This window comes from Cervus elaphus, chromosome 18, assembly GCF_910594005.1.
Source record: "Cervus elaphus chromosome 18, mCerEla1.1, whole genome shotgun sequence".
Taxonomy (NCBI): Eukaryota; Metazoa; Chordata; class Mammalia; order Artiodactyla; family Cervidae; genus Cervus; species Cervus elaphus.
The window spans coordinates 89,519,012-89,544,329 of record NC_057832.1 but is presented as its reverse complement, the minus strand read 5'-3'; the positions used below and the strand labels follow the sequence as shown (position 1 = coordinate 89,544,329).

Below are 25,318 nucleotides of genomic sequence, written 5' to 3'. Positions count from 1 at the left end.
TAGTTTTGTTTTTCTTATTTTGCATTACGTATTTGGCCTGAAGTACTAGGATCACAAGAAGACATGATGGATTGTGAATATATATAAAAGGTACCAGACATTTTGTATTATGTATCATGAAATAATAGTTTTCTCACAGATAAAGCCCCTAAAATAGTCTGAGTACTCTTATTTTGAACCCACGCTATGAAATCATTTTCCCTTGTGTTTAGCTTTGAACCCATACTATGAAATCATTTTCCCTTGCGTTTAGCTAGTTTGAATTCAAATGAACTCAATTATATTTTGAGTTGCTTTTGTAAAGCAGAAATATTCAATGCAATGCTTCATGGGAAGGCAGCGTGTCTGTCAGTTTCCTTTCATTATGTACCATCATTCAAGTAAAATCCAACGGCATGAAGGAAATGGTCTGGCTTGGGGGGAAACTGGTCATATATGTGGATCTAATCAACTCCATCCATGCTTGGTCTAAGAATGGGCCGCAGGACAGAAATGCAAAAACGGAGGCTCCCTGGGAGGCTGGGGTCTAACCAGGGAGAGCTCCTTACATGGAGAACATGCTGGGTCTGGCCTTGGACAGAAACCTCAAGAATTCAGTGGTGTCATCACAATGATTTGTCTTGTGTCAGGAGTGGACTCGTGTCTACAGCACGACCACAGATGGGGCCTGAGCTGGACATCAGGGTGTGACTTTAACCTGAGAAGGGACTCCACCCCTGACACTGGCTGCACCACTTAGATGCAGCCAGTCCTCCTAGGAGGGCAAGGCTCCCTAGATGTTGACTCTCAGAGCAGAGACCAAGAGGAATGAAGGATGTGATTTGAATGTGCCCTGAGGTCAGAATGTGGGAGCTGAAGCCATGATCTCAGCAGTGGAGCCCTGCTTCCCTCTGAGACTGGACGGATGGAATCCAGGACATGGACCCCCATCGTGGGCCTGCTGGGTGGGGAGGGGGTGGGACACCTGCTCTTCAAGCTCATGCGTCTGAGCAGCCCTCTGCTATTCACCTATCACATTGTCACCTGATGTTAGTGCCCCTAGTAAGTCTTGCTCAGATTGACTGTGAAATCATTTTTTCCCTTTTAAAGAACTTATATGACTTCGTATATGACAGACTCAATTGCACAGGTGAGATCAGGCCTCCAAATCTCTGTTCTTGTGAGGAACCAAGCATGTCACATCTGTCCATGAAGCTTGGGTCAAGGATCGGGTCTTGTGTCACCCCGTCTACACAGAGAAAATGAAACCAGGAAGGAGCAGCCTCAGAAAGTCACAGATCATGGAAGATCCCAGGTGGCTGGTGGAAAGTCAGGGATGATCTTAGTGCTGCAAGTCCTGTCTGCTCCTTCCTTCAGGGTCATGAGCGTAGACAAAGATGCAGATACGAACATCCTGAGCATAAAGTTCCCAACTTGTGTAGGAGCTCATCAGAGGAACTATACAAAGAAATAATGAGGAAGTCCAGTCACACAGTCTAGGGTATATTTGATAACAATCACATGTGCTTGCAGAAGGATCTTTTCATCCATTAGCTGTGACCCTTTGAAAGTGAGCAAAGTTGGCTGTGGTTTAACTGTTATCATTTACTTGCTACACCCCACCTACTCCTTGCATAGTCCCAACTAGTAGAGGCCAGTTTGAGCATTTTCCACGAATCAACCACATTCGACAGTGCAGGTGAACAAAGAAACCTGAGAAAATGAAACCCAGTCAACACATCAGCGCATCAACCCCCTCCTGCTGCCACGCAGACTGTCACCCCCAGCCCCACTGCCCTTCCCTTTCCGCCCCCCCCAGGCCAGGGCAGTCCAGGGCAAGTTGGGGCAGGAGGTTGCTGAGAAGTTGGAAACCAAAGAAGACATGCCCAGCAGGGCCCTGTCTGTGACATCAGCAGCATAAAACTTTCAGTGATTTGCACGTTTCCCTTTCTCGCCTTCTACACTTAAATACACTGTTTATTCACAGTGAAGAAATAGTTCCAAATCTCTAAGACCAGGGCCACATATTCTGTCTAAAGAGGTCTGATCAAATTCCTAAGAACCAAGGAGTTGATCGGACTTCCAAAGTGACTCAGTGGTAAAGAATCCATCTGCCAATGCAGGAGACTCCAAGTTCGATCCTTGGGTTGGGAAGATCCCCTGGAGGAGAAAATAGCAACCCACTCCAATATTCTTGCCAGAAAAATCCCATGGGCAGAGGAGCCTGGAGGGCTATAGTCCGTAGGGTCCCAAAAGTGTCAGATACAACTCAGCAACTAAACAACAAGGAGTTGAGTAGATTAGGTTTTATCTATTTTCACTTATCCAATTAGCAAAATCCTACATTTCACAACAGTCTCCTGACATTCACTTACTTTGTGATTGGCAAAAAAAAAAGGTGAAGTGAAAGTTGGTCACTAAGTCATGGCTGACTCTTAGCGATCCCATGGGCTGTAGTCCACCAGACTCCTCTGTCCGTGGGATTTCCCAGGCAAGAATACTGGAGTGGATTGTCATATCCTTCTCTAGGGGATTTTCCCTACCCAGGGATTGAACCTGAGTCTCCTGCTTTAGCAGGCAGATTCTTTCCACTGAACTTTCACTTTCACTTTTTTCCCATAAAAATTACAAATAAATAGTCTTAATGATATAAAACACTATTATGATTTCAGCATTTTAAAATTAATAGCAAAATGTGTAAGATAATACTGTATTATGAGGGGAAATTATTTTATAAATTATTGTACATTAACCTAGCTCTTCAAGCATCTCTGTACATTTGCAGAAAAAGAGCTCTTAGGTTGTGTAAGTACAGAGAAGTTCAAAACAATATATGCTGTGTACTACCTTTGAGTATAAAGAGGGAAGTTAGAGTATGTATACATGCATATATAGTTATATGTATACTCATATATGTTATAAAAGATTCAGAGAAAGAAAAAGTATAACATTAAAGAGGAAGAAAGGTAAATACAATGGTTCAAGCAAGGTTACTTGGTGTATTTTTTAGAGTGTTTTGATTGATTTTAGATCCATGCAAAGATATTATCCAAAATTTTTGATGGATACTATAATGAAGATTGGCTTCCCTGATAGCTCAGTCAATAAAGAATCTACCTACAATGCAGGAGACCCTGGTTCAATTCCTCGGTTGGGAAGATCCACTGGAGAAGGGATAGGCTACCCACTACAGTATTCTTGGGCTTCCCTTGTGGTTAGCTGGTAAAGAATCCACCTGCAATGTGGGAGACCTGGGTTCTATCCCTGGGTTAAGAAGATCCCCTGGAGAAGGGAAAGGCTACCCACTCCAGTATTCTGGCCTGGAGAATTCCAGGGACTGTATAATCCATGGGGTCACAAAGAATCAGACACGACTGAGTTATTTTCACTTTCATAATGCAGTTTATTTTTTCAATGACACTTCCTGATTGATGTTCCATTTCTAAAAATAATCTATATTTTTTAAAGATGCAAAGTAGTCTGTCACATGACATCATTTATTTTCAGTTTCTTATTGAGGATTACAGTTCACTAAGGGCTGCAGTAAATGGTACTACAATGAATGAACATCCAGGCACATAAATTTAGTACGTACATTCTGTTTCCTTGTGAAATTGGTAAGTGAATGGTAAGTCACTTTCAGAGTAAAGCACATCGTACACTTGTATAATGAGTTCTGTGATGTCTTCTTGTGCCTGAGATCTGATCTGGCAATGCTGGAACTATTTTAGTCACTTGATGCCTCAACCTGGCTGCACATTAGAGTTATTTAATATTGAAGGAGATTTTAAAAGTCTGATATCTGGGCTGTGATGAACTCTTGACTCTGGTAACTTTTTTTTCTTATATGATTATTACTTTTTATTTATTTATCTATTTACTATTATTATCTATGTATTACTTCAGCTTCCCTAGTGATTCAATGATTAAGAATCCACCTGCCAATGCAGAAGACATGGGTTCAATCCCTGGGTCAGGAAGACCCCCTGGAGAAGGAAATGGCAACCCACTCCAGTATTTTTGATGGAGAATCCCATGGACAGAGGACCTGGCAGCTTACAGTCCATGCGGTTGCAAAGAGTCAAACATGACCTAGAAACTGAGCATGTAGGCATGTATTATTTATTTATTTAGCAATGTAATCATTTATTTACAGTTATTGTAAGAGAGCCACTGATACACTGAAAAAAGCAGCAGGATTTAAGTCAGGCAGACCTGGCCCATGTGGACTCTGCACTGCTCTGTATTTAACCCTGGGTATTTCCTAGCCTCTCTGGGACCTCCTTCTTATGAATGAATTAGAGATATGAGGTAACAAATTACAGGCACAGAGATCAGAGAAACTCGGCTCTAAATAATTACTACTTACAAAATGGTTGTAGTGAGCAGATAACTCCACCTCTTCCATCTTTAAACTGTGAACTATAACTGTACCTTCCTTCAAGGTCTCTTAGAGGATTCACGAGATTACCTGGTGAAAGATAGTAACTGAATCCCTATTTTGTCCACATCTAACCTGTGCATGAAGGAAATTAAATTAGAGATGATTCTTAGTGGCTCCGTGTTTGTGTGGAATCTACTGATTCTACAGTAGAGATACCAACAGTAGAAACTAGCTGGTGTTGAGGACTTGCATGGATCAAGCATCACTGACTCGTCTATTCCACACGCCCCAGGAGACAGGGTTCTGTAACTTCATTGCACAGATGGGGGGATGATGGCATAAGACTCACAGAGTCCTGCTGAGGTCACACGGATCCTAAAACAGGCCCAGGGTTCAAATGCAGGCCTTCGAAGGCCACAGTCTGCATGCTTTACCCTCCACCTGAAGCTCCTCTGGTGCTGGAGCAGTTCTCATGGCGTTAATGTGAGGATTAGCAGGCAGTGTTCGTGAGACTCCAGCACAATCTGAGCACACACAGTGCAAAGTATGCTGGGTGTCAGAGTATCTCCAAGTGAATGTCCCAAACCAAGGAGTCTGCATCTGGTGACTTTGAAAGAGAAGTCACCAGATGGGCCCCTTCCTTTAGCTGTGGCTCCCCTTGGAACCAGTGCCCCAAAGAAAGACCATAATCACTTAGACATAGAAACATGGTACTGACCATTATTATAACCATGCTGAATTCGTCATGTTTGTCATGCTGTTTCTTATCTTGATTGGATTTCATGAAATTAAAGTACACACAGACAAAAATGGACTTTTTATATATTTTTAAATTTTATGCCTATTATGAAAATTAAAGTTCAGAGTTCAAGCAACAAAGCTGGCGGCTCCAGGGTGTGGGGCAGGGAGGGTCAGGGTCATGGTCTGGGTGGATGCGCTGATGGAGGAGATGGGGAGCTGCCTGCTGTGTGTCCTTGGGAGGCCTGTGGATTCGGGGGTGGGAGCAGCTGCTGAGGTTGTGGGGACAGTGGTGGGAGAGGCTCCCGGGACCAGCCCTGGGCCCTGCCCCGAGTAATGGCAGAATTCCTTGTTACAGAGTCAAACTCTCTGTTTGCCCAATGGCTTGAAAAATTGTTACCTAAAAATGACATAATAGATAAATACACCTATGAACTGAGACAATCCAAACCCAGCAAGAAAGTAGAGCATTTTAGGGATAGATGATGAAAAATTGACCCTTTTGTGGTCCCCTCTGTCATGAGCTCTTTCCATCACAGCAGATGCCTCTTCTAAACACACAGAGAAGGTGATGATGACAAAATAGACCACACTCTTGAAGATGAGGAGGAGGTAGGTGTAATAGGCAGAGGTGTTCATGAGCTGTAGCTGCAGGGTATCTAGGAGAAGTCATTTTGGTTAGTTTCAAGTGTTCTTTTGAGAGAATAGGATATATTAATGGAAGCAGTGGTCACAACTATTAATTTCCAGTAACCTAGTGACACCTCTGCACCATGAAACCCCAAAGAAACAAGTACAACCACCATGAGCACTATCTCCGCCAGACCAACGCAGAACCCACTTGACAATTCAAGTCAATCAACAACCTCAGCTAAACTCACTAGATCCTCCCAAAATATTAAAAAGCAAGGTTATGTTTTTAATGAATGAGTCCAATAGAAAAAAGTATTTTTGATAAATAGCATTTAGCCTGTTTTTGCCCCCACCACATCTCTGAGTAAGAATAATAGGTAATATTCATTAACCACTAATCAAATGTCAAACATCTATTCTGTGAGCTTTGTATGTAAAATTCTACTTTTATTTAAGTTTTAAAATAACCAAATTTAGTTATTATTAGTTTCAATCCCATTTTACCAGTAAACTGAACACAGAAATAATTTTCCTGATGGCTTACATTTTAAAAGTACCAGAAACCACATTTCAATTGCAGCAACATGACTTTGAAGAAGCCTTAGCTGCTCTGTAATCCTGCATCACCATGTGCAATAAATACTCCAGACATCAGAGTTAAGTATAAATATGAAGTTAAATTGCTGATTTGGTATCTGAACCATTATATACTGTGCATCAGTGAGATTCCTAAGAAGAAAACAAACCATGGAAATCAGGTGGGGTTCACAGTCGTGTGGACAGGGGCTTCTAGTAAGAGGATATTGTAAATAATGGATCAAAGTCTTGGTCCCAGGTCCCTGAAGCTGCAGGAGCTCAAGCCTCACTCACCTGTTTTTCTTCAATGTCTAACATCACAGCTGTCATGTTATAGGAAAATTGCACTTACTCTCCTTTGAAGTTTTGCAAGAAATATATGATGTCAAAAACTAATTAACAACAATGATGATGGACGTGACTTGTCTACTCAATTAACTATAAGGCTGAGTTTCTTCTTGTGGAAATTTTCCTTTTCCACACTTTATCTCAAAAGAGTCAGAACTCCAGAATCACTAGCATTTGGTATGGAAAGGATCTCAGGAAGTGACGGGCTCATAACTCACTGCCCTTGGTCAGGTCAGGTGTTAGCTGAGTTCCGGGCCCCCTGATACTGGGAATAGAGGAGGGATCAGCAGGACCAGAGCCAGAGCATCTAAATTCACTAAGAACCTTCATGTAGGGAGAAAGGGCCACCAACTAGTTCTGATTCTGTGCTAGCTAAATAGATACCTTGTGGAAGACTTTCCACATATGTGATCTTATCTCTCTAATAACTGAGTTGGTGTGATTGTTCCCTATTTTTGTTCAGTCGCTAAGTCATGACCGGCTCTTTGCAACCCCATGGACTGCAGCATGCCAGGCTTCCCTGTCCTTCACTATTTCCTGGAGTTTGCTCAAACTCATGTCATTGAGTTGGTGGTGCCATCCAACCATCTCTTCCTCTGTCACCCCCTTCTCCTCTTGCCCTCAATCTTTCCCAGCATCAGGGACTTTTCCAATGTGTTGACTATCCCAAAATGACAGAGTAGAAAGATGTACGCTTGTCTTCTCCTGAAATAACACTAAAATCACAACTAGCTGCTGAACAACTACAGACAGGAGGATGTTGAAATGCACAAAAGAACATACCCCAGGTCCAAGGACAAAGGAGACGTTGCAATGAGATGGTAGGAGGGGTGCAATCACATTAAAATCAAATCCCATACCCACTGGGTAGGTGACCTACAAACTGGAGAACAATAGTATCAAAGAAGTTCTCACACTTTTGCGAAGGTTCTAGGCCCCACATCTGTCTTCCCAATCTGGGGATCTGGCAAAAGGATTGAGAATCCCCAAGGAATCTGTTCCCTAATAGCAAAAGAGGAACATATTGCTCAGAAAACATAAGGGATTTACCAGTTTTTCATATAGCTAATAAAGAAAAGAACTGGTGTTTAAATTTCAGTCTGTGATGCCAAGAAGCCCATGCACTTACACCCTTGCCCACAGGCCATCCTGTCTCAGGGCCTGGGCTTTGGGATTCTTGCTCTATACCTATATCATAAAGGAGGAAGAGAGAATTGAGTAAGTGTATAAACCATTTATTCAGATGGCCTGGGTTGAATCCCCAGATGTACCTGTGTGGCTTTGTTCAAGGGGCTTAATTATAATAGCTTGCTCCCATCAATAACGTGGGTGCAGGGGAAATATTATACCACCTCCTGGGAGTTTAATGAGGATTACACAGAAAATACACGCATGCAAGAGACAGCACAGCACCTTGTGTATAAGAAGGTTTCAGTTAGTGTCAGATTTCATGTATTAGCTACTAGCATTGAATACAGATGAAAAATATCTAGAAGCAAAGAGAAATCAGGTTTTCCTGGTCATTAGAAGCAAAGTCACACGCTTCTTAGATACACTCATAATTTAAAAGCAGACATTTAATCTCCAAACCCATGGGGCTTTAAAAGTATCTTGGATATCAATCTCTCATTTTGATATTAATTTCTCATTTAAATGCTTTCTATTCTGGCGGCTAGGACCGTAAAAGCGTCTGCCTGCATTGCGGGAGACCCCGGTTCGATCCCTGGGTCAGGAATATCCCCTGGAGAAGGAAACGGCAACCCACTCCAGTCTTCTTGCCTAGAAAATTCCATGGATGGAGGAGCCTGGTGGGCTACAGTCCATGGGGTCACAAAGAGTTGGACACTACTGACTGACTTCACTTTCTTTCTTTCTTTCACTTTCTCTACAATCACCTTCTCTGTTTTCTCAGTCTTTCAACTTTATTGAGGCTTTCAATGACTTAATCAAAGATCTCTCTTGGTAAATGTCATGTTGCCCTTGAAAATGAGGCTTCCCAAGTGGTGCTAGTGGTAAAGAATCCACCTGCCAATGCAGGAGACAAGAGACACGATTCAATCTTTGCTGCTACTGCTGCTAAGTCGCTTTAGCCGTGTCCGACTCTATGCGACCCCATAGATGGCAGCCTGCCAGGCTGCCCCATCCCTGGGATTCTCCAGGCAAGAACACTGGAGTGGGTTGCCATTTTCTTCTCCAATACGTGAAAGTGAAGTCGCTCAGTCGTGTCCGACTCTTAGCGACCCCATGGACTCTTAGCGAACGCACCAAGCTCCTCCGTCCATGGGATTTTCCAGGCAAGAGTACTGGAGTGGGGTGCCACTGTCTTGGTAGGTCAGGAAAATACCCTGGCAAAGGGCATGAAAACCCACTCCAGTATTCTTGCCTGGGGAAGCCCATGGACAAAGGAACCTGGTGAGTCCATAGGGTCACAAAGAGTTGAACATAACTTAGCATGCACTAGAAAATATGTGGGCTGTTTTCAAACATCTTTTGATATTGATTTATAACATAATTCCACAGTGATAAGAGAACAGACTCTGTATGATTTCAGTACAAAACTATGAAACTTTTGCATCTTGCTTCATGTCCACAGATATGTTGCAGTGTCTCCTGGTTTATAGTCTATGGGAACTGAAATAGAATTTGTATCCTGCTGCTGTTTGAAAATTATATAAATCTTAATTATGTTGAGTTGGTTCATAATGATTTTCATATCTACATATCCTCCTACTTTTCTGTATATTCATTCTATTAATTTTTTAGACTTTGATATTGAAATTCCAACTAAAATCTTAATTTATCTACTTAAAAAATAACTGTAATATATAGTGAAACTATATGTAAGTTTGTTCTGTATTTTCCAAGTCTCCTGTTAATGTGTTATTGTACTTTCATAATTTAAAAAATAAAAAAGAAAGAAAAAATTAAAAATAATTTTAAAAAAGAAACAAAGCCACACTAATGAATGAAACCCATTGTTTAGATAATTCAGGGCCTATCACTATACCCTCTAATTTACAGTCCACTCACACCAAAACCAGCATTTATTGTATTAAGATGGGTCCTAGGAAATGATAGTATATTGAATTAAAATATCACTCAGCCTATTTCTGCAAATCCAAACAGTCTGATTTTTCTGCCTTAAACCAAGAAAGTTCAAAACTTAAGTTTATCCAGAGGAAAAAAAAACGTGCTATAGCCTGACATGAAGGCAAACATAGACAAAACTTACTGTTTCCATCATTCAGACGTGTTTTTGTAGGATGAACATCAGTGACTTCTGGAAGAAAGAAGACAAAATATTAGTTTATTGTTCATACCTAGTTTTTGACACTGTGATATGAATGTATGTGTGTGTGTCTATATACACACTCATAATCTACATATTTTATCATGTATAATCTATGTGTGTGTATATATATATATAATGTATATACTTTGCCAGTAAAGAGTCAGGAGAGATACTGATTAAAAATGTCAGCCCCACAAATCCACAAATAATTGGTCTTTCCCACTATAGACCAGGGAAGTTAAAAAGATAATTTGATTAGGAGGGGGGAAGGCTAGAGGATGAAATGAATGCAGATATATTCAAAAACTTACCATTTTCCTGTGTTAGACAGCTTTTGTAGAATAAACATCAGTGCCTTCTAGAAGCAATGAGATCAGAAATTATCAGTCACCCTTGCCTATTATTTTAGAATCTGTCCATATGCCTGTACATATACATGTGTGTCTGTATACATACATCTGTTTATATATACATATATATATATATATTCTCCTGACAGAGAAACAAAAGAGGAGTCATTAAAAGTTTCACAATGATGAACCCCACAATTGCAGATAATTGGTCTTTTTTAATTTGTTCAGTTGCTCAGTCCTGTCCTACTCTTTGAGACCCCATGGACTTTAGCCCACCAGGCTCCTCTGTCCGTGGAATTTTTCAGGCAAGAATACTGGAGTGGGTTGCCTTTTAAGCCAGGAAAACTTCAAAAGGGAAAATAATCAGAAGGGAAAAATTACTGAAGCCTAACTTATAGGCAAACATATACAAAAACTTACCACTTTCATCATCAAACCATTATTTGGAAGTTCAGTAGTAATGACAATTGAAGTGACAACTACAAGAAATGAGAACAATTATTAATAACTTTTCATGCCTGTTATTTGACAGTGTGTACATGGGTTTATACATGTGTTGTTGTAACACACACATATAAGTATATACTCTGCTGACAAAGAAACATTCATTAAAAATAAGAGCCCTATAATCTAGGAATAGTTGGTCTGATTCTGTGCAATTCAGTAGGTCAATTCAGCATCAAAATGAACTCATCTGATCCCAGAAACTAAAATAGAATCTCATGTTTGAAGGAGTCTGGCTCAAGTAAATTTCCAATCTGGGAAAAATAAACAACCAGCCACAACTTTCTATACCACTCATATTCCCATTATCAGCTACTCTTGCACAAAGTTCTACAGATGTGGTATGGGTGGGAATAAAGAAAACAATATTGAGAGTCTAATAGTCATTGAGTGATTATTACTGTGCCAGGCACTAATTTAAATACTTCACATGCAATGTCTTGTCCCAGTGACACTGGAGTGAACTGTATTTTGGAAGATTTCATAATACAAAACAGGAATAAGAATTAGAGGGTAACTTGCTGAGAGTCATACCAGTGACGGCAGAGTCAGCATTCCAAGGATCATGGTGGGGGATTAAATGAGACAAAACATATGGAAGGTACTTTGTGAAAATAACATAGAAATGTAAGAAATTGCTCTATAGAAAGAAAACAGAATTCCACTACTGTGGACACTAAAACCTTCTCTTCTATATATCTCAAGTATTCTTAGCAATGACAATTTTATTACGGGGGCTTGGCATTTCAGTGGAATTTTTTAAAGGACAGAAAAATAGGTCAAATCACATTTATAATCCCCTGACTATTAAAAACCTGAGGCAAGAATTGTATTTATTTGCAATTTTAAAAAGGCATACATATAAGTAAAACATTTTCTGTATAGATAATGGTTTGTTGGATAGAGGAACACAGAGTCACAAAAGTCAACTGGGTTCCTCCTTAGAAATTTGCTGCAGAATGAAGTTAACTGAAATGACCTCATTCACTTTGTTGCCATGAGTAGCCTGTGGAAAACATTTGTCTGATCAATTAAGTGCCAAGTGTAACACATTATAACCCAAACCTTCTCTTCTTTATGATAATCATCACTATGAAAGTAACTTGAATTCTTATTTTTTTCTGATCACTAGAAAACTTAAAATCTAAGGACAATTAAGTCCATAGTTATACTAAACCAGCACTTTGTTTGCTTCCCCTTTATTTCTTAGCCACAGAAATAAAGATTCAGGGCTACTTTATAATCTTACTTTAAAGAGTCTTATAAAAGATACAAAAAACCCACAGTGAATATATGAATAAATACACCTGTTATGTTTTTGAAAGCAAGCATTTCCACTGTCATTACTTCACTTACTCTTCATTGCAGTCCCAGGACAAAATGTTCAAAGCAAGTATTTGGACAAACTAAGGGTCAGAGAAACTTACTTCAGAAGTATGGATGGCTCAGTGCAAAAGTCTCTGTACATTTTATTATATTTTGGGCATGTTTCCCACTGTTTAAAAAGGGTCTTTAATCAGAGGGAAAAGTCCAAACTGATTCCTTCTTATGGGCCCTCTGGGACCTTTGGGCAGTTGTGTTCATATGAAGGACTGTAAGTGATTCAGAACACTTTTGAGTGATTACAGAAAGGCCATATACTCATTGATGTAGGACATCATCCTGGAAGAGGAATTCACCCCAGTATGTTCATCCACACGTCCCTTCAGGCCTGGTGTGTGCTAGCGCTGCAGTGAGAGTTGTGCGAGGAATTTTCCATTAGCAAGAAATACATTCATTATATAGAATGTAAGTCTCTACACTTCAGCCTCAACCCATTTTTGTTTACAAAATTCTACCTTATGGTGGTATATAAAACACAAATCTTGAAAATATAAGACCATGGATCATAACAAAAGTACAGTAGTCGAATTATTCCACTTCCTATTGAGCTGCAATCTGACTCTCTCATACAAACACCATTTTGTCAACAATACGCATTTCTGGATATAGTTTGAGTAAGCAAGATTGAAATGAGGTGACTTTGCTTGATAAGCAGAATATTCATAAAAGACATAATTCTTCTTACTTCCTGATCACGTAAGATCAACAACAGTGGAATTTCTTTTTGTGTGCTTTGCTGGCGAGCTGCAGTCCATAGTGTTGCAAAGAGTCAGACACAACTGCGAGACTGAACAAGTATGCTATGAACACTATAGGTGCTTCCATATACATTGTTTTATTTAAACCATATAACAATCCTAAAAGGCATCATTATAAACTTAATATTTTGGCTGATGAAATTAAGATGGGTAATATTTAAGCACATTTATCTCTTTATTAAACTTCAAACTCTACTTTTTCCATTCTGTAAGGACATAGCTCAACATTTTAAAAAAGATTTATATTTGTTTTTCATTAATGGACAGAAGATATGGGGTAATCCCTTTGAAAAAAATGTTCTGGGAGGCTGCATTCAGTATATACACATACCTTGACTAACTGAAGGAAGAAAGATCTCCTGATCTTTTCCTCTTTTATTTTTCTCATGTTTGATGATACGTATGTGTTCTTTCTCCATGCATTTTTCAGTCATGGTCAACGAGCTGAACTTCAAGTATGTATCACTGATCTTCGTGGTGTTTCCCTGTTGGGATGGCAGAACTCTGTTGCCATTTTTTTCTCTCCAATAAACCTTAATAACATGAGCGAAAAATTCTCCAGAAGACAAAGGTATGTTCCAGCATTATTGCAGTTGATTTCAGTAATTGAAGGAAGAAACATAGTGGGCTTGGGGGACATGTCTACATCAAGGTCTCTATCTGTAGGGGAGAATAAAGTAGTCATTAAAAAGAGTTGCTAGATAAATACAAACATTGTGTGGCTTGAAACAACCCAGCAAGTGGTAAAAGGAAGAAAAGTTGCCATTGAATTACAGCCTGGCTGTTCATCTGCCGTAGATGGTGAGTGGTCACTGTTGTCTTTATTTTCAATGGGAAGAGAAATTCAAGCCATCATGTAACTTGAAAAACATCCTAGCTACTAAATAACAGAGGATAGATTACATGTTGGCCTTTGTTCTTTCTCCACATGTTAAAGTGAACTGTGACTTTTAACTGCCACATATCAAGGCTTCCAGCATTCATGAACACATTTTTAAATGATCTCCTTTATTAGTAGAATCGACATATATACACTACCATGTGTAATATAGATAACTCGTGAGAAGTTGCTACTTGACACAGGGAGTCCAGCTTGGCTCTCTGTGATTACCTAGAAGGGGGGTGAGGGGAGGGGAGGAAGGCTCAAGAGGGGAGGTGTTATATGTATAATTATGGCTGATTTGTGTTGTTCTATGGTGGAACATTGTAAAGAAATTTTCCACCACTTATAAAATAAATTTTAAAAGGTAGAAAAAATATATTTAAAAAATCTCTTTTATTCTATCATAGGGAAACATATTTTAGGGTGGATAGGTGGTATGGTGGGAATGGGTATACAAAAGGAGACCAGATAACTATGATGATCTCTCTATAGGACATACAAAAAACCTACATTTAAATATCATTTTTCTCTCCAAGTGGGATAAAGCAAGCTAAAGAGAGACAAGTAACTCAAATTCAAAATTTTTGTGGGTGAGTGGACAGTCACATTTCATCACCAATACCTTACCTGCCTGACCCTCTCTGCAGGGTCCCCAAATGAATGATATTAAATTTTATGAATATTGTACTATTGATGCACCAAAGGCATGAACTGGGTTTATTTCAAGACAATGCCAAAGAATGCTCAAACTACCACACAATTGCACTCATCTCACACTCTAGTAAAGTAATGCTCAGAATTCTCCAAGCCACGTTTCAGCAATACGTGAACTGTGAACTTCCAGATATTCAAGCTGGTTTTAGAAAAGGCAGAGAAACCAGATCAAATTGCCAACATCTACTGGATCATCAAAAAAGCAAGAGAGTTCCAGAAAAACATTTCTGCTTTATTGACTAATCCAAAGCCTTTGACTGTGTGGATCACAATAAACTGTGGAAAATTCTGAAAGAGATAGGAATACCAGACCACCTGACCTGTCTCTTGAGAAACCTGTATGCAGGTCAGGAAGCAACAGTTAGAACTGGACATGGAACAACAGACTGGTTCCAAATAGGAAGAGGAGTACATCAAGGTTGTATATTGTCACCCTGCTTATTTAACTTCTATGCAGAGTACATCATGAGAAACACTGGGCTGGATGAAACACAAGCTGGAATCAAGATTGCCAGGAGAAATATCAATAACCTCAGATATGCAGATTACACCACCCGTATGGCAGAAAGTGAAGAACTAAAAAGGTTCTTGATGAAAATGAAAGACGAAAGTGAAAAAGTTGGCTTAAAGCTCAACATTCAGAAAACTAAGATCATGGCATCCAGTCCCATCACTTCATGGGAAATAGATGGGGAAACAGTGGCAACAGTGGCTGACTTTATTTTTGGGGGGCTCCAAAATCACTGCAGATGGTGATTGCAGCCATGAAATTAAAAGACGCTTATTCCTTGGAAGGAGAGTTATGACCAACCTAGATAGCATGTTAAAAAGCAGAGACATTACTTTGCCAACAAAGGTCCATCTAGTCACGGCTATGGTTTTCCCAGTAGTCATGTATGGATGTGAGAGTTGGACTATAAAGAAAGTTGAGAGCCGAAGAACTGATGCTTTTGAACTGTGGTGTTAGAGAAGACTCTTGAGAGTCCCTTGGACTGCAAGGAGATCCAACCAGTCCATCCTAAAGGAGATCAGTCCTGGGGGATCATTGGAGGGACTGATGTTAAGGCTGAAACTCCAATACTTTGGCCACCTGATGCGAAGAGCTGACTCATTGGAAAAGACCCTGATGCTGGGAAAGATTGAGGGCAGGAGGAGAAGGGGACGACAGAGGATGAGATGGTTGGATGGCATCACTGACTCAATGGACATGGGTTTGGGTGGACTCCGAGAGTTGATGATGGACAGGGAGGCCTGGCGTGCTGCGGTTCAAGGTGTCGCAAAGAGTCAGACACAACTGAGCAACTGAACTGAACTGATTTCTTCCATTTTATAAAATAGATATTGAAGTCAATGTTCCCCTTTATCTTCATTTTCCTACCAAAGACTCCAGCATTGAGGTCCCTTTCTAATTTTATGGTAGGAAAAGCATATCTTATTGTAAAATTTGGTGTGCTTCCTTATCACACCAAAGTTAATTATAACTATTATTCCGCTACATTTTTCAACTTTTACATTTTTTGCTTACTTTTTTTTTATAGAGATAGAACAGACACATACCTTTCCTACCTTTGAGAATGAAATCTTATCCTGTGCTTCCTGCTAGGTCATCACAAGCCTCTTTCCTTCTACTTCCCTGAGTGACTTTGGTCTTCTAGTTTGTTGCCATGGTCTGTACCTATGTTTTTTATCTTAGGTCTTCTCAAGTAGATTTCGGAAACTAGCAGTTTAAATAAAATAATAGTTTGTGCATTATAGCTTGTTTCCTTTTCTGCCCTGGGGGTTGATAATTTAGTAAGTGCTAACTCCAATATGGCAGGAGGAATCAGATAATATATTTGCAAATCCTAATTCTTTGATAAAGATACAAAATATACAGAATTTAAAAAGAATTGTGCCTGTTTTAAAGTTGTGTCCATATTGTTTCAATACTTACAGAAATGTAGAGAGAAATTGGCCCTGCTACCCTGACACAGAGGTGACTCCCAGCAAGTGACATACAGTATGAATGTGTTGAGAACTGAAGAGCTGTCCCTTCTCTGCCTGGGCTGCTTGGCTTACATCTGTTTCTGTCTCACATCAGTTGGGAGTAGGGTTTCACCTTTTCTTACCATTTTGCCTGTGTTTTAAAATCTCCTTTCAAAAGCTTTCCTGTATAAAGTCAGTTCTTTGCTGAGAGTGTGAGGCGGAGTTAATGTGCCTCTACTTATCAATGAGGAATATTTATAGGAATAATATAGTTGAGCATTTAATAAATGTACGTTCAATATGTTTTCCAGGTATTTTTGTGATTTGTATGTGTTGAGGTGTAAGCATCTAAAACGATTCTAAAGTAGCTTCATTCCAGAATCCAGTTCTCACTTAGGAGACCACATGAGTTGTTACAGACTTTTTTTTGGAGTGTAATTTTTTACAATGTTATTTTAGTTTTTGCTGCCCAGCACAGTGAATCAGCCATGTGCCTGCATGCTAAGTCACTTCAGTCATGTCTGACTCTTTGCGACCCCATGGACAGTAGCCTGCCAGGCTCCTCTATTCATGGGATTCTCCAGGCAAGAATACTGGAGTGGGTTGCCATGACCTCCTCCAGGGGATCTTCCTGACCCAGGGATCAGAACCACCTTCCTGCATTGGCAGGCGGGTTCTTTACCACTAGGACCACCTGGAGAGCCCCATGTATAAATATATCCTCTTCCTCTTGAACCTCCCTCCCATCCCTCCATCCCACACATCTATGTACAATGAAGTTTAGTACAAATGCTCCATTTCTTTTAAAGCTTCAATATTTCTGACAAATATGATGCCAAAACAGAAAATTCAGTGCAATGGTGTCATTCTGTTGAGATACACTAAGAATCCTATTTTGAATATTTAATAAATCTATATTCAATATGACTTCTGTAAACTTTTTAGGGGGAAGAGAAGTCATTTTAGTGCCATGGTTAGAAGTAGAAGCATTGTTTTCACACGTCAGTAGTAAAACATCTTATGAGCTAACTGGAAAACAGTGGTTCCTACTGTTAGGAACAGTTAATACTCAGAATATAAAAATATGACCTAAATATTTCTCACATGACTTAATTGTCCAGACCATGCACTTTAGAATAGACAAGTCTCTATTGGATCCTAAACTTTGCAATGTAACCTGTCATATAATTTTAAGCAAGTACCGGAACTTCTCTAAATCTATTTCCTTACCAACAAAGTGGAAATAAGAAGATTCCTGTTGAGGAAAGAGATAAAGCATTGAAACTACTTATCATGGTGTCTGGCCCTCAGAAAATAGTCTCTAATATTAAAATATTTAACAGGATGGTTTAGGAAGATTTCCTCAAATGCTTCCATGAAACATAGTAACTATTACACCAATTAGGAAGAGAAACAAAATAGTCAGTTCAAGAACTCCTGCCTCTGAGCTACACACCATAGAACATGGGTCCCAACCAAGCCAGAATCCAGAATACTTTCCTAGACTAGAAGCTGTTTGAGCATTAGGACTTGTTCTATCTGTGTCTTGTTTACCCTTTTATCTCAGCATCCAGCACAGAAAATGTCCTCAATAAATATTTGTTTAGAGAATAAGCAAATGAGGATGCCCAACCATACAGACCCTTTTCGTGGACTTTGGAGCTGAAATGGCTCATTGAGCTCACAAATTCCATGAAACTGGTCCATATCCAGGCAGTGTAACCAGATATGTGACTGCAGGAATTTCAACTGATCTCAGGTTCTCTCCAAGAAGTTAAGTGGAATTTATCAATATCTATAGTCATTTACTGTACGAATTTTTATGCACTGATTTTAGGGATGAGAGGAAAACCAATAATATAGATTTTAAAGGTTATTGTGAGATAGGAGCACTGTGCTTTATTTCAAACTCTAGAGGACAAATAATTAAGAAAAATATTTCTCACTTAATATACTGTCTATAAGAAAAGACACTTGAACCAATAACTTTTTACCAACATAATGATATAGTATATTAAAGGTGTAAGAATATTGAAACATAAATGAAACAATAAAGTAAAATGTTTTACTATCTAATTTTAGTCGTGTGTGTGTGTGTGTGTGTGTATTTTAAAAGGAGAATTTCAGTCTACATCCAAACAGAGAATAAATTAGTTGCAAAGTAATGTAGTTTCCCTACACAATGACCAGTAGCTATAGAATTGCTATTCTTATGCTGAGGCCAAGAATGTGACAGTCAGATAAAAGAAATATTAATTTAGAAAAAATCTGTCAGTCTTTTATAACTAAGGTAAAATTAGAAAAAGAGTTACTTACAAGGGGGAGCTACCATGAGCTCAGTCACTTTTCCAAATATTTTTTTCTTTCCTGAGCTGTCACACTGATTAAAGCTCCTACAAAAGTCTCAGCCTTCTAAGCTTCAGGCCATGACAGCAGTTTGTCCTGGCAATTTGGTCATCTGGATTGTTTTGGAAGTCCTTGAACATAGGTTTTAGAGCATTTGATGTTTTACAAGTTTTCCTCACCTAAATGGACCCAAATGTTTGTTTTCCTTGGAGGAGAAATCATTGAAAATACAGATAATAGATGAAAGAAATAAAAAGAAGAGTTTGGACCAACTGGTTACTCACCTACTTTTCTACGTTTCCAGGAAAAGGATTCAAAAAATTAAAACTTTTTTTTTTTAATTTCCAGATGTTCAACTCTGTTGAAACTGCTCAGAAAATGCATCAGATAAAGGCTTCTGTTCTCACAATGACCAGGGCCAGTCTGTTAGCAATGTGGGAATGTATTTCTAAAAGGAGGAATCTCTTCAGTAACTGAAAATGCAAATATATCATCACAAGTGTATTTGTGAAATGTGAGTAATGTTCTTCATTTATTGGGCAACAAGATTCTTTACCATGCCAACACACGGTGAGAAAATAAGTCCTGTGATAACTTATTTTTCCTAGGATAAAGAAAGAAATTTGCAGAATTCTTTCTCCTTTGTTCTTTATTGAAACTAAAACTGGAAAGTAATATCCATTTCTCTGATATGTTGAAAGTAATTAGCCTCCAACTAATAAAAATAAATGAAAAATAAAATAAAATTAAATTCATCTCCATTAAATAAATAAATAAAAGAAAGTAGTCTCTTGGAGGCTGTTGTGTAATCTTAAACCATTCATCCTAGATCATGGGAAAAAGAAGTTGCCAGAGGCAGCTGAGTATTCCTTTGAGCACAGATGAGCTGACCATCTGCCAGGCCCCAGAGAGGACAGGCCCTGACTATTCCCATGTCCTCGCTAGATCCGCCTGGTTCCATCTTTAGTCCAGGGAGCAGGCATTGCTTCTGCCCTGAGGATGAAAGTAAAAAGAGGACATGGTGGGCAACTGCTCATTCACAGTGGCTCACATCCCTCAACATAATAGAAGAGGAAGAGAGACCTGGATGAATATTTTGTTTAAAACATTTTTTTTGTAATTAAAAATTAAGTTATTCATGCTTTCAGTTGTCAAATACTCTTTGCACCTATGTAGATTTGAATGATACTTACTCGGTACCTCTCTGATACCTTGTGATCTGTTTTTTCTTATTCTAAGACCGTGAGTTGAATTCTCAGAAGCTTTAGGAGTTGTATATATTTCAAAATTTATAAAAGTTTTGAATAATAAAATGCAAAATATAAGTACAAAGTTGTAAAATCATTTATTTAATCATTTATTAACTTTTAAGGAAATACAAGAACTATAAAGAGTATTAGATATTAGTAAAGGGCACTAAAATTAAACATGAATAAATGAAAGATATATCATAGTTGTGAAAGAAAAACTCAAAATCATAAAGATGCTAATCTTTCCTAAATTCATGTATATGCTTATAATTCCAATCAGAATTAAGAAAATATTTTGTTTTTGTTCTATGGTATAAGCGTTGGGGAGTAAGCTAGTTAAGTTATATAAATATGAAATAATTTTAAAATTATTTTTTAAGAATAACAATGAATAGACATTTGGCATAGCAAACCTCATCTGCTATTGCAAATAATGTGATAAGAATATAGGAATATTGAGACATAAATGAAACAGAAATCTTCCAGCCAATACTCCAAGTATATACTGAAATAAAACTACTACAAAAGCATGTTTAAATGTTGGAGAAATGATAGGTTATTTTAAAACTAGACTTGAACTATAGGTTATTTGTTATGAAAACAAAAATAGCTTTCTATCAAACACCATATGTTAGATTTATATTTAACAGCATCTAGAGGCGTGAGCTAGAAAGAACAAGCAGGAAACTAATTGGGTCCTTGGGTAGAGAAACTTGGAATAGAAAAGTGACAAGAGAACAGGAGGCATACTTAATTTCTAAGGAAGAAGAATGTAGACAATCTTTCCTTTCTACAGCATTTCCAAATCATTATTTTTTTAAAAAGAATTCATTACGAGAAGATACTGAAGACTGTAGAGAGGAGAGTGACTTGATCAGCTCTGAGCTTTAGGAAGATCAAGTGCAGATAGGTGAATTGGGCAGGGGAGCAATCCCAAGGAAAGCAGACATGTTTCAGAGACGGTCGCCATAAGTCACTGAGAGGCGTCTGAGGACCCAGGTTACTGTAGTGACAGTGAGGATGGACAGAAGGGCTGGTACCATAAATATTAACATGTTTTTCAGAATTTCTAAGGTATTCACGTGGGAAAATTCAAATTATTAATGCTGAAAGTAAAGAAAAAGATGTTTTAATATCCCAATACACACACTGTGTGGTGGAGCTTCATGGTCAAGATTGTAGAGAGACATCCTATCCAAGTCCTTCAGGAAGATTTCAATCACCTCACAGCAAACCAGGGTAAAGTGGGAGCTGGGTGCAAATATTCTATTTGTTCCTGTGCCAAGGAAGATACAGGAAGTTTGAAATTTTGGGATGTTCTTCTCCAAAGACCTATTCTTTCAGTGTAGGAAACGATTCCAGAAGCAGTTTTACTGACCCCTCTTACTGGTTCAACCATGCCAAGTGTGACAAAAGTAGACCCTCCCATTTTCTTATTTAGTGAAGTGAAAGTCACCCCCTTGTGTCTGACTTTTTGTGACCCCCATGGACTGCAGTCCGTGGGATTCTCCAGGTCAGAATACTGGAGTGGGTAGCCTTTCCCTTCTTTGGGGGATCTTCCCAACCCAGGGATCTAACCCAAGTCTCCCACATTGCAGGCAGATTCTTTACCAGCTGATCTACCACGGAAGCCCTTTCTTATTCAGCTACATATTAATTTAAATCTTCTAACTCCACTAAGACTTCTGGCACCTCCTTGGTGCTCAGCACTTGCCGAATGCTTTTGGCAGCAGAGAGGAAGCAGAGAGTAATGGGCGTATCTCAGCCAAGGCTGTGGTTTTGTCTTTCAGTTATCTGGGCTCCAAGTAGCTCCTGGGAGGAAAGCTCATCGTGGAGGACTCCTGTCTGTCTCACTAATACCCTCTTTAGTCAGGGCTGAGGCTACAGATAACAATGACAAGCACTAATGGTCATTAGTGTGTGATCAGCACAGGTCTAAGTTCTCTATAAGTTTTAACCCAATAAATCTTCCACCAATCCTACAACATGGGAACACTTATTACATCCTTTTAATTAATGGAGAGACTGAAGCTGAGAACATTTAATAAGGTTGCTGTATGTCTTGTGTGGGTACCTACATATATTAGAAAAAAGGGGTGTCATAGGTGGAAAGGGACACGCTCCAACACAGTTTTTGAACTGCGCACAGTAAGTCAATTAACACTCTGTACAGCTGCTTCCAAAAATCCTTGATTCACTTTGGAATTTTTTCAATGTGGAGGCCGCCTCCTCCATGAACTTGTCCTCTCTCAGCTCAGGCAAAATGACCTCTTAGTCACATCATACACCCTAATGCTCAGGTTCTTATCACAAAGGATTTTCCATTTCTGAGCAGCTCTCAGGCTGTTACCAGTGAGGTCAGGAATGTGTCCAAAAGAATTTCAGTGAAGAATTCCAGCAAAGAAAGTGGTCAAACCAACCTATCAATTCAGTGCCCATGACTGAGCTGGAAGTCCTCTACCCTCTTTTCCTGCCACCTATGGAGACTATTTCTGTCCTTTCCAGCAGCACAAAATGTGATAATCAAGGGGCATGTCTTTGTGTTCCATCCTGATACTTTTTTTGGCTCAATAGAGTTGTTATGCCTACTTTTTCTCATAAAAATTCTTATAACTCAGATTTCAGGAAAAATTTGTTGTATTAAATATTCTCTGTAGTGAGTTCTCTACATTACCCCCATACCCAAAATTTGAATTCAAAGCAGATCAAAGAAATAAATGTGCAGAACAACACTGGAAAAATATAAATTACAGTAAGTTTATGCTTCAGGCTTTCTGAAGTTCTGAAATAGTTAAAATACATGGTTCCTGGTCCAGAGGGGCAAGTTCAAATTGGCTCCATTACTATCCAATCCCTTCTTCTCTGCAGTCACAGAAGTGAGAAGGACCTGAAACTTTGACTTGTGGTTGTGGAATTATGGAGAAGTGTGGTGACTAGGGAGAGCAGAAGCATCCAGGGTGCAACAGAACAGGAGGGATTCTGGGTTGGAGACAAGCCCAGGAGCAATATTCTAGAATGCTTTCCTGTGTCAGGCTGGGAATCAGCCCATTTGAGAGGGAGACATGTTAGCACAGCAGTTCTTATAAATCAACTTGAATAAGAATCAGCTATGGAGCTTAAGAATCCGCCTGCACTACGGGAGACCTGGGTTGGATCCCTGGGTTGAGAGGATCCCCTGGAGAAGGGAAAGGCTACCCACTCCAGTATTCTGACCTGGAGAATTCCATGGACTGTATGGGGTCGGAAAGAGTCAGACACGACTGAGCAACATTCACTTTGGGGTGGAGCTTATTGAAGCCTCATTTCCAGCTGTCAGCCCAAGATTTGTGTTCATGGTGTTGAATGCAACCCAGAACGTGCACTTTTACTCAAATCCAGATATTTCTGATGCAGGTGGTCCATGGACCACAGTTTAAGAAACACTGTTCTGATAGATATTTGAAGGATCCAGTACAAAAGAGACATATACATATGAATCTGGCATTTCTGTACTTCAGTATCAATTTATGTTCTTAAACTTAACCCAGTAAGAAAGCCTCAGCCCTTTCTTAATTGACCTTTCAGTTGAAATAGATACCACTCATTGTCTGGTTGTTCACCCAAATTGTTTTTTCAGATGAATTATTGAGAGAAATACAATCTGATAAGTCTCATTCCAGTTTGGGATTTGGTCATATCAAAGTAGGAGGGAGGGTGGAAACAATCTCTGGCTTTGCTTGTTTAAAACAGAACAGTTCTGGCTCTGGGCAATGGTTAGCCCAACTACAGCAATCACCTTTTTCCTACACTTTCCCTGTGTCGGCCATGCCCTGGTTGGTGATGTAAGGAAAATATCAGTTTGTTCAAAATATAAATCAGATACCAGCTTGAGGTTCAGAAAGTCCAAATTTTCATTCCATCTTTTCTCATTCTTCATAATCCTGAATAATGTAGGTGCTTCATTCCCTGCCATCTGCTCAGGATAATGACTGGATGAATGATTCAGTATAGCTAATCATTTCATTCCATTCTCCTAAATATCTCCAGGAACAGATCAATCCGAGGTGCCCTGTCTATCCTAAAGAGAAGGTGAAATAGACTCCACTAGCTCCTAGGGGAGCTAAAAGAATATGTTGCCTGGCAGCTGCTTGCCTGAGGCCTAAAGGTGGGGACCTATTTTTAGGAAAAATGTGGCTTCTGAGAGGAGGGGTGAGTAGTAACTGAATATAAATGTTGGGGAATGGGCATTGAACTCAGGATTTCTCTTCCTTCAGAGTAAAGAGAATTGGGGGCAGTGAGTGAGGCAAGGGCTGCTCTAGACTGTATATCACGGCTGTGCTTGGCCGTGACAAGCAAAATTTCCAGTGCAGTGTAAAGGCAGTCTAAACCAACGTGCTTCTCCCAGGCAGCACAGTAGTACATTCCAGAATCACTTTCTTGCAGGTTTGAGATTGCAAAAGTATAGCTCTTCTCTTTATAAACTTTGTACTTCCCTTCACTGACTCCTGATTCCAACGTAACCTTTGAGTAGGAGATGTCGTAGTAAAGAAGGCGTTGGGGAGCTGTGCCCTCCTGGTACTTGTACCAGTGGATATATTTGAGGGTTTGGGTAATAAGATCACAAATGATTTCAACAGACGACCCAGTCGCCTTAGTGATTGACATCTTCTCCCCTTCCGTGTTGGAAGACACCCGCGTGACTGAAATTGGAAAAGCAACAAAAAATAATGAGGAAGAGGAAACACCATTTCTTAGTATGACCACCCCCCGCCCCGCAACACACACACACCGTTGCCACAAAACACAGAAGAATCCCCCCAACATTCAGGCAACACACTTACCAGGAGCCAGGAAAACCAGAAGCAGTGCTGGGACCCGCATCATGCCTGGGACGGTGAGCTGGACTGGGTTCCCAGTATAAGTGGCAGGCAGGTCAGGCAGCGAATACTTCTCTTAAAGACCACCAGGCTGAGCCCAGAGTGGGTGGGGCTGGTTGGGACCTGGGGAGGAGCCCCACCTCTCTGTACCAACGCCTTTCTGGAGGGCCCCCCTGTGGCAGGCTGAGAGCAGCCACCTCCCCCACAGGAGAAGAGAAGGCTGAGCTCCGAGAGCTCAGAACTGCAAGCAGAGGGATCAGATGGAGGGGCAGGCAGAGAAACGTGGACAAGCTTGCCTGGTGCCTAGTGGAGTGAGCAGAGCTGAACTGGGCTAAGTTCCCATCAGTTCAGTGTTT

The 25,318-nt window shown here is 39.7% G+C and overlaps 1 gene segment (V, D, J or C); it reads right to left on the bottom strand.

Annotated features, from left to right (window-relative positions):
* The window catches only part of LOC122674538, a 35,064-nt gene extending 10,034 nt beyond the window's left edge, over window positions 1-25,030 (bottom strand). Inside the window, 2 exon segments of the V gene segment in view lie at window positions 24,474-24,785; window positions 24,927-25,030. Of these exon segments, the coding sequence occupies window positions 24,474-24,785; window positions 24,927-24,969 (355 nt within the window).
* Window positions 25,031-25,318: the final 288 nt, after the last annotated feature.